This window comes from Hemicordylus capensis, chromosome 3 (genome assembly GCF_027244095.1).
Source record: "Hemicordylus capensis ecotype Gifberg chromosome 3, rHemCap1.1.pri, whole genome shotgun sequence".
Classification (NCBI taxonomy): Eukaryota; Metazoa; Chordata; class Lepidosauria; order Squamata; family Cordylidae; genus Hemicordylus; species Hemicordylus capensis.
Window position 1 is genome coordinate 301367327 of NC_069659.1, and position 14269 is coordinate 301381595.

Sequence of the window (14269 nt, forward strand, 5' to 3'; positions counted from 1 at the left end):
TGTGCAAAACTGAATAGCTGCAGAGCTCTTGCAAGGACAGTAGTGCAAGGGGTATGAGGAAAGGATTAAAATATCTTTTCCTTGTTGAGGGTGAGCGATCAGTGCTGAAAAGGCACGATTGCACTGGGCATGCCTCCTCAAAGGTTGAGGCCAATGGTTGATACTTTACTGATGTCCTGACACCTTGCCGGAAGTCTGGTGATGTGCACAGTATGGAGCTTGTTGGGGTGCAGCCTCAGTGGACCAGCAAGAGGGAAGGAACCCAGTTCCCAAAAGCCAGGGGTTGGGAAACTGTGGTTGAAAAATTGCCTGTGGAATGATTGCTGCCTTAATGGACAAAACACAGATTGATATACCTGAGGTTTCACACTATGTCTGAATGGGCCCACTGTCTCTCTAGGCACAATTGAAACTGAAACTGAAACTTTCACTTTCCTGTCAAAAACAAATCCCTAGCCAGCCAGAAATCATACCCCAGCCCTAACAAACTTACCTTGTCCTTTCCCTTGTTTTCTTGCTTGCTTGCTTGCTTGCTTGTTTCCCGCCTCCCCTGGTCTGAGCCTTGTCTTTTCAAGGGCTGCTTCCAAACTGCTTGCTTGAGCTGCTTGCTCTTCCTCCTACCTAGCTTTTCACTAGCACATGACTGAAAATCAGAAGTGTGCACAACTCATAAAGATGGGTAGGGTGCTTGTCCTACCCCATTAATGATTGTGTGAACTGGCTTAGTATTATTTGCAGGTATTTGGACAAACTAGGAGCCCACCAAGCATCTTGCTTCTGCAATGTGGTGGCAAAGCTTTGGGAAATAGTCCCTGGCCTTTTATGTTTCTCATTATTTGTTTGTTTGTTTGTTTGTTTTATTTGATTTGTATACCACCCTTCCGAAATTGCTCAGGCCTAAGATGCTTCCATCTTCTCCATCCAGTGCAATCATTCTCAAGAAAGCAGATCTGGCAGATCATGTCTTAGTCACAACATGAATGGATTATTATAATGCATTCTATATGTAGCTGCCCTTGAAGAATATTCGGAAACTACAGCTGGTACCAAATGCAGCAGTTAGGATTCTATCTGTAGCTGCTAACTGGGACCATATTACACTCATTCTGAAAGAGCTGCACTGGCTACCAATTTGTTTCTATGTCAAATTCAAGGCCCTGGTTTTGACCTTTAAAGCCCATAATGGTTTGGGTCCTGGATATCTGAAGGGCTGCCTGCTCCCAAGGGTTTCTGCCCACTTGAAAAGATCATTGGAGGGGGCTCTGCTCTGCATGCAGACAGTTAGGGAGGCTCAGCTGTTAAGCACGTAGTACAGAGCCTTTTCGGTTATTGCCCCCAGGCTTTAGAATGCTCTCCTGGCTGGCATCCCCTCTTCAGTCTCCATCACCATTTCTAGAAAACAAGTTAAAGCATGACTCTTCACCCAGTTCTTTATATGAGAGAACTGGGTTTTTTAGCTGTTGCTGCTTTGTGTTTGGCGATTTACTGTTCTATTTGATATGGGTTTTAAAACTTTTACATGGAGACACAACAAAAATACCTATTATTGTGCAAAAAAAGAAAAGAAAAACTAAAAGCTGGTAAACATAAAAACATAAGATGTTTTGGTGTAACACACCATCCTTAGTTAAATAAACAAATTAGCACTTCTCAGATGCTAATAAACTTTATGGAATCCTGAGCCAACACCTCCTGAGCATTAATGTCAGGTCTCAGTTTCTCTACCAATAACCATATAAAACACTGTCTTGCCCCTTCATTGTCTACATTCATGCACAATGCCTCAACATCTAAACTTTCAAAATGTACCTGCTCTTCCCCCATCCCAATTCCATGTAAAGCTTCCAATAACTGCTTAGTATTTTGTAAATGTGCAGGTGCATAATCCAAAGATGGTGATAATATAGTTATAATCAACCAACTAAGTTGGTCTGCAGAGCCATCACAACCTGAAATTATTGGTCTAACTTTAATTGTTTCTGCCTGTACATTTGGTACAGCCCCCCCCCCCATTTTATGAGTTTTCACTAACAAGTACAATATAGAACATCAGCGTGTAGAACATCATCAATATAGAGCCAGCGTGGTGTAGTGGTTAGAGTGCTGGACTAGGACTGGGGAGACCCGAATTCAAATCCCCATTCAGCCATGAAACTAGCTGGGTGACTCTGGGCCAGTCACTTCTCTCTCAGCCTAACTCACTTCACAGGGTTGTTGTGAAAGAGAAACTCAAGTATGCAGTACACTGCTCTGGGCTCCTTGGAGGAAGAGCGGGATATAAATGTAAAAATAATAATAACAACAACATTGAGGATGATTATTATCAGTAAGCTCCTGAAATCTTTTACAAATTTTTCATTTTTCACAAACACCTTGCCAAGTTGTGTCTTCACATTAAGGCAATTATTAATAAAATCCCCCTTCTCTGTTTTCCTATAAATAGTCTCATCAACCAAATGTAACCTCATTAATTCCATATCCATCTGCTGGCTCATAATGACAAAATTGCCCCCCTTATAACTCTCAGAAATCCTAATCAATCCATCATCTCACATAGTCTTGTTTAATCATAGTTCTCAATATCAGTGTTAAATTGTCCCTTTGATGTCTCTGCTCTTCTGCCAACAGTCTCATCAATTCATCTATTACAGTAATCAGCTTCCTATCAATCACATTATTTTCTGGAGGTGCCTTAGACTTTATTCTCTGAAAGGGGCAATTCCTTTCCTCACTCCTCAGCTCTCTCCACTTTAGTTTATTGCCTAAACATTGAAGTCCTGTCTGCATTTCCATTCTAGCCCGATGGCTCACTTTATGTGTCCAGGCAAATGATGGACCAAACTTAAGCATGAAGGCCAAATGGTGCCTTCTAAAATATCTATTTTGGGAATTGAGAGGAACCTACATAGAAGGAAAATCAAGCAAGCATTATTTATGGAGGAATTGAGACCTAACATTAATGCTTGGGAGGTCTTGGCAGATGCCATAAAGTTTATTAGCCTCTGAGAAGAATCAAATTATTCTCCTTTTTGCCCCACCACCCCGGTCATTTTCTCGCCACCAGTCATGGAACAGAGTGTTATGACATCTAAGGAATTTAACAGCTGGGGAATGGAGGATGTTTTCATCTGTGCTCATTTGTTTATTTAACTGAAGATGAAGTGTTGCACCGAAAGATCTTATGTATTTATGTTTACCAGCTTTTAGTTTTTCTTTCTTTCTTTTTTGTTTGTTTGAGAGTTGGAGTTAATATGTGCATTGCATCGCCATCATATTGACTTTTGCATAGAGATGTATATGTTATATTTAAATTTAATATTTTTCTTTTAATTTGTATTGTTTTATTTATACTGTAAACTGCTTTAGAATTATTTTAATGAAAAATGGTATAGAAATTAAACAATAAATAAACAAACAAACCCTATGAATGTTTGAAAACACACATGCACACAATTGAGGAAAAAACCAACTAGTGAAAGAGCTGAGATGCATATCTCAGTTAATGGAAACCTTCCACTTTCTGGAGCATATGATACTCGACATTATCCAGAATCTCTGGATCTTGCAGACACTAAGCAGCATCCAGAGTCATACTGCCCTCACATTAGAATGCTTTGGACATGCAATTATTTGTCCTGAATCCCTTCTCCTAATAGCTCAATATGGTATTTTATTTTATATGTTTATCTTACCCTCTACTCCCTTCCTCATGTACATCATAAAATTATGTTTTATATTGGAAAAGTCCTCATTATGGTTAATGCAAAAGCCAATGAATGTTTATACTAACCACTCCTTCCTTCCTCCTTTCTATTCGATAACATCCTTTTCTCTCTCTCATTCTCGACTTTCAGGATATAACATTCAATATCAAAGTAAATTGTAAATGACATACAAATAAATAGAAGACGACATACCACGTATTTACAGAATCGTATCTTAATTTATAAACTGACAGGTAATTCAGAATGTCAGTCCACTAGTGCTTTAAAGTTTACACTCTCCCTAAAATGAAAAGCAGTTATTGTGTTTTAATATAGTCCAGGTTCCTCAGTGCAAACACACTATTTTTAACCTACACACTTTCCAATGCTAATTTCATTTGAATTAAAGCTCAAATCTATCCTCTTTACCACCACAATTTCAATAATGTGCTATAAATATAACTGCTATCCATGAGGACACATAGTAATTCAGATTCACACATTTCTTGTTTAGCAATTAGATGGAACCAAAAATAGATTTTGACTGGTTTCCATCTGCGGAACATCTACTTTTTAAAAAATATGTAAAACCTACATTTTTGCCATAAATTGTAATACATACACAAATGGTTGCAGTACTGCATTGATTTCAACAGTCAAAAGTGTTCTTTTGGATCAAGAAAGAAACATTTCTCTCTTTTTTAAACTTGGTTGAAACTTCACATTATGAATTTGCCTATTCTTCCCTCTGCAAGGTAGGAGAAAACTGGTTTTCCCAGTCCAGTTTTGCCCCTCCAAGTTGCACCCCAGTTCGGTTTGAATTCAAACCACTTCGGGCCAGCTTGAAGCTCTACAGACAAAGGGGAATCTGGTGAGGATTCCCCTTTAATAGTAAAAGGGGCAGTGGAAGCAGAGGGGCTTCTTTAACTGAATATCAAAGTACTCACAAATCCAGTTTGTTGAGCCAGCGCTGGTGCCAGCAGCTGTGGCTGTTATGGAATGGTGGCAGCAGCTCCCTCAACCCCCGCTGGCCTTCCCCTGAGCCTCCTGGCCTGGCGGCCCATTTCGGACCCGTTTCAGGCCTCTGTGTTTGCATAGAGGCCTTTCCCCCCTCTTTTTGCCTCCACGCATGTGCATGGGCCATTTGCATCAGCACAAATTCTTTGGGGGTTGTGTTGTCTTCCCCCTCCCCAAATGCATTCAAGCCCACACCTGTGATGAATGACCAAGAAGGTGTGTGGATCCTTCAGCTGTTCACTGGGTGGGGAACGTTTGCTGAAGTAGAGTGCTCTGTGTGCTGCTGCCTCAATCTGTGCCTGCCTGCCTGTTCCTGCCTGCCCACACCAATGGGAAACTGTGTGAAATTATGGAGCTAGTTGTAAAGGCGGGGTAGAGGATACTTATTTTGCAGTAACCCACTAGGTCCAGGCTACTTAGCTGCACCTCTGTGTCTGATTCACTCAGTTCAGAAGTGCTGTTGCCATGCCTGCCTGTCCCCATTGCACCCCATTGGACCCCCAGATTGAATCTTGCCTGTCTGTAATGATTGTATCTTGTTCCTGCTTATGAGGAAGCCTCCACCTTAGTGCATTCCAGTCAGAGTTCTCTATGGAAAGGGCTCCACTCCATGCTACCCCTAGTGGAGGCTTACTACACTGCAGAAGCGCTGGAGTGTCCTGAGCCCTCCGCAGGCCCCAACCTGTGAGGTTTGTTATTGGCTAACCTGCAGACAGGAAGAATATAAGAGGCTTCCTGTCTGAAACTACTCTTGCCTCAGTATCAAAGATACCCTGATCTGGTGAAGTTATTTCCTCTGTCTGATTGGTTCGACCCTTAGCTTGTTTCTGGACTCTTGATTACCTGCCTGATCCTCTGGCTCCTGATTACTTATCTGCCTTGACCCTTGGGTTGTTCTTGAGTCCTGGCTCCGTCTGACCCTCTGACCTCTCAGCTTTGATCCTCAGTGTCTTCTTGGCTCCTGTCTGACCCTCTAGCTCTTGATGACTACTCGGCTCCAGCCCTTGGCATGTTCCTGACTGCTGGCTTCCATTTGACCCTCCTGGCTCCCGACTTCCTGCCTGACTCACTACTTCACTCGTGATGAGCTCCTAAATCTCCCAGTTCTGGCTTTTGGACTTGTGTCCCCTAGTGACCACTGCCTATAGAACTGTCTGACAATTCCTCTTGCTCAAGGAAAGGAATTAAGTCATTCTAGCCAGATTCTTCTTAGTGCCCCCAGGTCATTAGTGTGACCATAAGTACTATAGTGTGACTCTGATAGCCACTGCCCTGAGCATGCACAGAAAGTACCAGAATAGACAAAGCATTGGAACACTGAGATTGGAATGTAGTTTTCCTCTGTTTTAACAAGTGAACACTAAGACAAGCCAGGGACAGATACCCTTCAACAGTAAAGACTTTTAGGTTCAGTCAAGTGAGTCATGCTGGAAATCATTGCCCTCCTTCCCAGAGGTTGTTGTCTCCTTTGAGAGATCACCTATTCAGTCTTGTTTTAAGAGGAATGTCTAAGAATACACATAATAAATTAACTATGCATTTGCGACTAAGCCTTCCCAGAAATTAAAGCTAATTGTTAATTGTGTGTCCTTTCTGGTGGAGCAGGCCTCCCACTGGAATCTCAGGATGCATCAGGTTTCCAGGAACTGACCCTCCAGGTCCACTCACCAAGGGTTGGTGGGTGTGAGCGGGTAATATATTCCCTTCAGGGGATGGGAAGAGCATCTGCATGCTTGCTTGCAGAAGGTTCCAAGTTCCCTCCCTGGCATCTCCAAGATAGGGCTGAGAGAGACTCCTGCCTGCAACCTTGGAGAAGCTGCTGCCAGTTTGTATAGACAACACTGAGCTAGATAGACCAATGGTCTGACTTGGTATATGGCAGCTTCCTATGTTACTGTGAGAGCTCCCTCAGGTTTGAGGTTTGGAGAGCAGAGTGGAAGCTCTGGAGTGAGCTGTTGTTCCAGCAGGGTGTGGCTGTTTGAGGCAGTTTGAGGCAGGCTTATACAGGGTGCTACTCTGGTGCTGTGAGCATCTGTGCTTGCAACTGGGTTTGGACTCTGCATTGATTCTGAGAAGCCCACCTACTCCTGAGTAACCCTTTCCCTAGCAATCCAGGCCGTGCTGCCTGGTGAGCACTCTTCTGCCTCTCCTGTAGCTCTGCCCAGGCTTTTCGACAGTGCCGAGCATGTGGACTGGGACCTTCCTTCAAGACCAAGTCTGGGGTTGGCTCCACAAGATTTCCCCATGCCAGCTGGTGAGCTTTGGACTCTCCGTCTTCTTTCTGAGTTCCTTCCCTCACACCCAGCACAGTAGGTACCCTGGATGACTCTCATCCTCAGTTTCCCCAAGACCAGTATATGGGTAAGAGAGGAGCAAACAATGCAACACTCCTTGGCTGGGCACAACCACCAATGAGGTGCCAAAGTGGACAAGCAAGGCATGGCCTAGTTGCCTTGGCAACAGAGATGCAGCCCTGCTCTCAGAAGGCAGTTTGCTACTTGTTATATGAAGGGAAAAGGAAGGAAGTCCAGCCAGAAAGAGGACAGGTCAGCTTTGTTTTCTGAAGAGAATGATGAGGGAGATGCCAGGAAGGAGGAGAAACTGGGTGCTTGCCATCCCCCCACCCCTTTTTTTAAGGAGCCATGATTGGATGTGGACTCCTGCAGCCATTTGCAACTCCCAAATTCTCTCTGAAATTTACCAAACCATATTGGAGAACTGTGAACCGACATAGGCATTCCAGGTCGGATTTGGGTTTTCTCCGACATGGCCCAAATCAGAGCATTTCTGACCTCCTCAATCCAAACTTGCACAGCCCTAGTATTAAGTACTTCTAAATTGCCAGGGTTTTTACTTAGACAATTGCTACGAATGTTCAGAAGTCTGTGTCTCCCTCCATTTTGCATTCACATTCTTGGCATCTATTTTCCCCACACCACTTCTTTAACTACCTGTTCCTCTTCATGTAGTCATATTTTCAGCTGGAAAAGTGAGTTAAGAAAGTACCACAAGTACTTGCTTGTGCCTTGTTGGGATTTCACAGTTCAGTTTAGTGTGCTAAGTTTTCAGTGTGTGTAAGCAAATGCATTTCATTATAGCACATGTTTATTCTTCATGAATATTGTTTGACCAATGGGCCCCATTTCAAATGGTTTTGCCATTCCTCTCCCTCTGCCATAGCAAATGTCATTTACCTGTTTGTTCAAAAATATGTAGATGACTGGATTGTAGACTGTGCTGCTCTTTGCAAGGATGGAAGGAATGATACTCGCAGATGGGGTAACTAGGCCAGGTTTCCCAAAAGTTGCTATCAGGGCCATGATCCCATAAGGCAGCCAGCAAAGCAGAAAGCAAATGACCATCACGACCACCATGATCAGCACACGCTGCTCTCTTGTTTGAGCCATCCCTTTGGTTACTCCACTCACCTGAAAGAAAAGAACCACATTTGTAAAAGAAAAGAAAAAACCACAACCGTTGTGAGAACTACTAAAACACAAAAGGCAACATCCAGACCATGTTAGTCATCACGAAGTCCCACTGAAATTAGTGGGACTTAATCATGATTGGATGTTGCCCAATGAAAAGTATCTATTTAAGTCCTCTTCACATAAAGATCAAATATTCAGTGAACACATGGATGGAGAGGGCAGCGTGTAGTGGCACTGCAGAAGATATGGTGAGACTGCCTAATGGTGTGACCCACTTTTACCCTCTGCACATGTAAACTTCTATACATGGCTTATGTCCATCCATATAAAGGATCCATTCTAAGCCTCTCTAGCCTTAAACTTTAGTAACTTTGTACTCCTGTTTTTTTTGTTGAAAACTGTATTCCTGTATTCATATTTTGAATTTATATGGCTATGCCAATTAGTACAGCTAGGCATGGATAAGGCTTACTTAAAACATTTGCATTAATCACCCACCTGGGGCAGGGAGAAGATGCACTGCCTGGGATTGGAATGTACCTGGCTGCTGGCCAAGTGTATTGGTCTCACACAGGCTACTGATAAAGGGGGCCCAACAGCCCCTTTCTTGGTGCTGCTTATGAGAGTTGTAACAGTATAAGAAAGACACACAGATGCCCCAGTAATTTGGAGCTTCAGCACAGACCAAGATCTGGGAAGGTGCTACACACCAGCTGGCGTTACAGGGGCCACATCCTTTTCATCGTCAAGGGGGCTCCCTGATGAAAAAGATCACATCAGATCAGGGACATATGCTTTATCTTTTGTTCTGTAATCCTCTTTAAAACATTATTCAGCTTTGTCTAATGAAACCTCTTCGGCATTTACATTGATTTGAACTTATTGCCTCCGAATCCCAAAAAAACCCTGTTGGACACTGGCTGGCCACTGGTGCCAATACACAGGGTCACAGTAACAGCTGCACCCAGAACCTCAATGTGTTTCAGTGAAGGTGTCCCCAGAGCTCTATGCACATAGGACAATGCACACCTTCAGTGGAACATGTGCAGACTGAAGGTATGAACAGTAGGCATAATCCCACTTGCTCCACATGCTCCCTGGACATATGAAGAGCATTTACTGTATGCCTACCAGGAACACAAAAGGGAAATAGAAAAGTGTAATAAGAACATTAGTTTCCATTTAGCAGGAAATAATGTATTATGAGGAATAATGGTGACTATAAGAATGCTGTTCCGCACCATCTATTATTCTCTGACATTTCAATTTCTTACTAGCAGGGAGAACTTGTGCCAGATCAGGAGACACCAAAACATACTTTTTGTTGCAATCTAACCAATGGTCTACTAGTGGACTCAAATGCTGCCCAGATGAATCTGTGAACTCCAGGAGCTCTGGACTGCTGCGTTCTCTGTTAATTATTTTTTCCAATTAGAAATTCAACCTGATTTCAGGGCATGTTTCCCACCACAATTGACCAAATAGACCTTTGAACTGAGGATGAGTTTAATATCCTTTATACATTAAATAAAAGCTTCATTTCACTTTGAATGGCAAAGAGGTCTTGCTGCAGCAGCTTTAATTTTGTGAGTAATCATTAACTGAATTACTCTGGCTTTCTCTGTCTGGAGGGCTGGACTATAACCTGTAGATGCCACTAAGTGATAGCAATTTGGGCCAAGGTTATTTGAATAAATTATTCAGCACTGATGATCAACTTATACATTAAGTAAAACCTCAATTGTGGAAATGCCTCCAAAACAATCACATGACTTGGCTCTAGATAAAATTTGGGCCAAGGTTATTTGAATAAATTATTCAGCACTGATGATCAACTTATACATTAAGTAAAACCAGGCATATTTTATCTAGAGCCAAGTCATGTGATTGTTTTGGAGGCATTTCCACTCTTAATTCAAAGTTTGTTCAACATATCAGTTGCACAAAATATTATATTTAAAGATAAACACAAAATATAAATATTATATTTAAACATTAGACTAGTGTTGCACCTGTGCAAACATGGTCACAATCTGTGGCATGCCTCATATTTTAAAGGGAACCTTTGTACAATAGCACAATTCCCCGAATCCCCATGACTTATTGCAGCACTATAATCTTCTTGCACTAGCACAACTTTGTTGCACAAGCATACCATTAGGATGTCAACCACAGCCTTTCTCCAAGCTTCTGGAAGAACAGATCCAATACCAGAACCAGGAGCATTTTTACCTAACCTGACTCTCATATTTTTTCTGTGCAGTAATAATAAATGCTCAGTAAAATATAAACAATCTTTTCCACTTGATAATTCAGTCAAATATGTTGCTACCTTCATGGAGTCAGATGTGGAAATGTTCCAGCAAATTTGTAGAGTTGATTGATTTCTTTCAGCCATATTTTTCTTGCTGAGCCTGAGTCTAATCTGATCTTCATCATTAGCTGACTGGTATTAGTCAAGTGTGAAACAGCAATGGATGCAGATATATCAAAGCCAGCTGGATGTTATAGGGTTGACTGCAGCCACATTGGTTTTTAATAAGGCATTGGGAGAGGTTAGATTTGCTGGAAGCTGGAAAGCTGGAAAGTGTCTCAGAAATGCAAAGTCGAAAACTGACAACCTGATCCATAATCCCATATGTTATGTGCATTGTGTACTTTCATGTAATGGCTTCTCCAGCCATTTTGGAAAAGGAGACCCCCATGCACACAAAGAATGTGTACATGGAATTGTCTCTTCTGCTGAATGGAGAAGCTCTTACAGGCAAGGAAGAATCCAGTTATTCATTTTATTTTTATTTAACATTTTTATATACTGCCCAAAACCTATGTCTCTGGGTGGTTTACAATTATTCCTTAAAGCAGGGGTTGCCTGGAACCGGCAGGGGTGGTTCGGTTCTAATTTGAACCAAATTCAAACCAAACCACCTGGTTTGTGAACCGGTTTGTTAGAACTGGTGGCAGTTCAGTTCATGCTGTCAAACCGGGTCAACCCAGTTGAACCCGGTTCAACTGCATTGCTTGTAAGGGGGAATCCAGTAAGGATTCCCCTTTGCAAGCAAAGGGGGCGGGGGTTGCCTATCTCTAAAAAGGGGTCTGGGGACTGGCAACAACCTTACTGGCTGTTATGGCAGGTCTCACAGTGGCTCTCTGGCCACCAGCTCTCCTCTTTGCTCCACTGGCACTCCCCCACACACGCCGTGGGCCAGCAGGAGGCCCAGTTCTGTCACCACTCAATTTGCGATTCAAACCAGTTCCCCACACCCCTACCTTACCACCCTGGCTTCCACAAGAGATCCTTTGATTGAGGCAACAAGGTTAGAAACTGGCTTAGGAATGATGGAATTTAACCATCTGTTCCAAGGAAGTAAGTTATAAATTGGAGGACCAGCCTACACCTTATGCTGATCCTATGAAGCTATCATCGATGTGTTCACGATACAGCAATAAGACATAGTTCTCATCTCAGCTTCTTATTTTCTTTACCTTGTGGAGCATCTCCACAACACTAGTGCCACCCCATCATATGGATAATAACCTATGCAGTGTGTGTGTGTGTGTGTGTGTGTGTGTGTGTGTATTGACCCTAAGTGCTAAAGAATCAAGTGATAAGGAAGCAATTAATGTATATGCCTATATGAAACAACTTTCAGTGACTAATGCTGGAACTAGGTATTCTTCCTGCACATGTTACTGGAATTCTTTCTTGCCTAAAGTGGGTATAGACACCTGGTGGCCAAGTTACCTCCTATGCCCCTATAATTCTGGCAGCATTGTTGGGTTTGCAGGTTAGGGTGGGGTGAGGAAAATATCTGAGGTACCTTCTTGCCACATGAAAGAGTATGAAAATACTCAGAGATGGCCCAAATTATTGGGATGTCTGAGATAGACATCAAAGACTACCTCACTAGGTCCTACTCTTCCCATCAGGGCAAACTCTTACACCCCGTCCCCCTGCAGAGTTTAAAGGTGACATGGGTAGAGAGTGTTGCAGAGTAATTACTTATCCTCTATAAGTAGTTGAACAAGAAGCCAACTTTAATTGAGAAGCAATAATTTGATATTTATTACTAACTAAACATATGCTCTGAGTTCAGATGTCTGAACACAAAACACAATAAAACACAATAAAACCAATAAAACAGCTAAAAGCCCTGAAAATCAGGGCAACAGTTCAAAACAGTTTAAAACAATTAATCATTTAAAATTCTGGAAGGCCAGGCCAAATAAGTACATTTTAAGGGCTCTCCTGAAGGACAGCAATGATCTCAAATTACGAATTTCTGCTGGGAGTGCATTCCGTAGCCCAGGAGCAGCTACAGAGAAGGGCCGCCTCTGTGTCGCCACCAGACGAACTGATGGCAACTGGAGACGGACCTCCTCAGATGACCTTAACGTGCGGTGGGGATCATGTAAAAGAAGGCGCTCTCTTAGACCTAAGCCGTTCAGGGCTTTAAAGGTAATAACCAGCACTTTGTATTTTGCCCGGAAACATATCAGCAGACAGTGTAGTTGTTTCAAAACAGGCATCACATGGTCTCTCCAGGTTGCCCAAGAGACCAATCTGGCTGCTGCATTCTGAACTAACTGAAGTTTCCAGACTATGTACAAAGGCAGCCCCACGTAGAGCGCATTGAAGTAGTCAAGCCAGGAGGTTACCAGCTGATGCACCACTGTTTTGAGGTCATCCTCTCTGAGGAATGGATGCAGCTTTCGAATCAGCTGATAGAAAGTACTCCTGGCCATGGCCTCCACCTGAGATACCAGCGTGAGGCCTGAGTCCAGGAGTAGTCCCAAGCAGGGTTGCCAGAACCTAAGGGGTATACTCGTGAGTCAAATGGGCCATAAGCAAGAATTTGGCTTTTTAAAAGCCAAATCTGGCCACCTAGCTCCCAAGCTACGCACCTGCTCCTTCTAGGGGAGTGTAACCCCATCCAGCACAGGGAGATCTAACTCATCCCTCAGATTCTGAGCCCCCACAATGAGCACCTCCATCTTGCTTGGATTCAGCTTCAATTTGTTATCCCTCATCCAGCCCATTACGGCCTGTAGGCAGGCATTTAGAGAATGAATGCCATTTCCTGAAGATGAAAAGGAGAAGTAGATTTGGGTGTCATCAGCATACTGATAGCACCCAGCACCAAATCTCCTGATGACCTCGCCCAGCGGTTTCATGTAGATATTAAAAAGCATTGGTGACATTTGCCCAATGGTGGCTGTGCCCCTGGCTAGGGCACAGGGGCATCATCCATTTGCATGGTCAGCATTGTGTCGCTGATCATGCAAATGACCATATGCATGCAGACACCGATCAGGGCTGCAAGAAGGAATGCTGTAGCCCCACATGGCTGTTTCTAAATGATTACTGGCCTGGGGGGAAGCAGCAGGGAGGGGACGATCAAGTAAGGAGCTCCTTACTTTTTAAAAAAGGCACCCCTCCCTGCCCTGCAAGGAAGTGCATGAACAGCTCGTGCACATCCCTACTAGGCAACCAGGCAGCCCAAGCAGTTTGTCAGAGTATCAAAGCAATATCATCTGGTTCCCTTGATACCTGACTGATCCCAGTCAAGTCCTGACTACATTTTCTGCTTGATGGCAACCTGGCAAGCAATCCTGGCCCACCCTTGCTTACTCATCTTGCCTATGGCCTTTTGCTTCTCACCCTTCTGCTCTTGAACTGGTACCAGCCCAATTTACAAAGTCATCAGGAAGCTTTGGGGCCAAATGTGGATTTTGAATCTGCATCTCCCAGGTCAATGCCAACCTACACTGGCTGTCTAGACTGATGTAATTTATTCCCAGCAAGCCATTGTGAAGGCCAAAGCTTATTCCTGAGTGAAAAGTGGTGCTTTCAATACTGTATTGGCTTTCTCTTAACAGCCCATTAAGCAAATATGCTCAACTTAGAAGGCCTTTAAAAATGAAGTATTTTTCTTGTTTAATGGAATGCATCCAGCTAGTAGAGTATTCAGTTTGCATTCCAAGAGATGTGTTACATTTCAGTGTTTTAGAAGCATGTGCGTATATATCACATTATTTACAGCCCAGTAAGGATTATTTACTACACAGTGCTAAATATGCCATCCGTATGCATTATGAGCAGCTAGAACCAGAACA

General features: G+C 43.1%; 1 protein-coding gene across 1 annotated transcript in view; it reads right to left on the reverse strand.

The window, feature by feature from the left end:
• The window catches only part of LOC128350219 (parapinopsin-like), a 176814-nt gene that overhangs the window by 62930 nt on the left and 99615 nt on the right, over nucleotides 1-14269 (reverse strand). The window contains exon 3 of the mRNA XM_053308108.1: nucleotides 7916-8149. Coding sequence (XP_053164083.1) covers nucleotides 7916-8149 — 234 coding nt within the window. The remainder of the gene's footprint in view (nucleotides 1-7915; nucleotides 8150-14269) is intronic.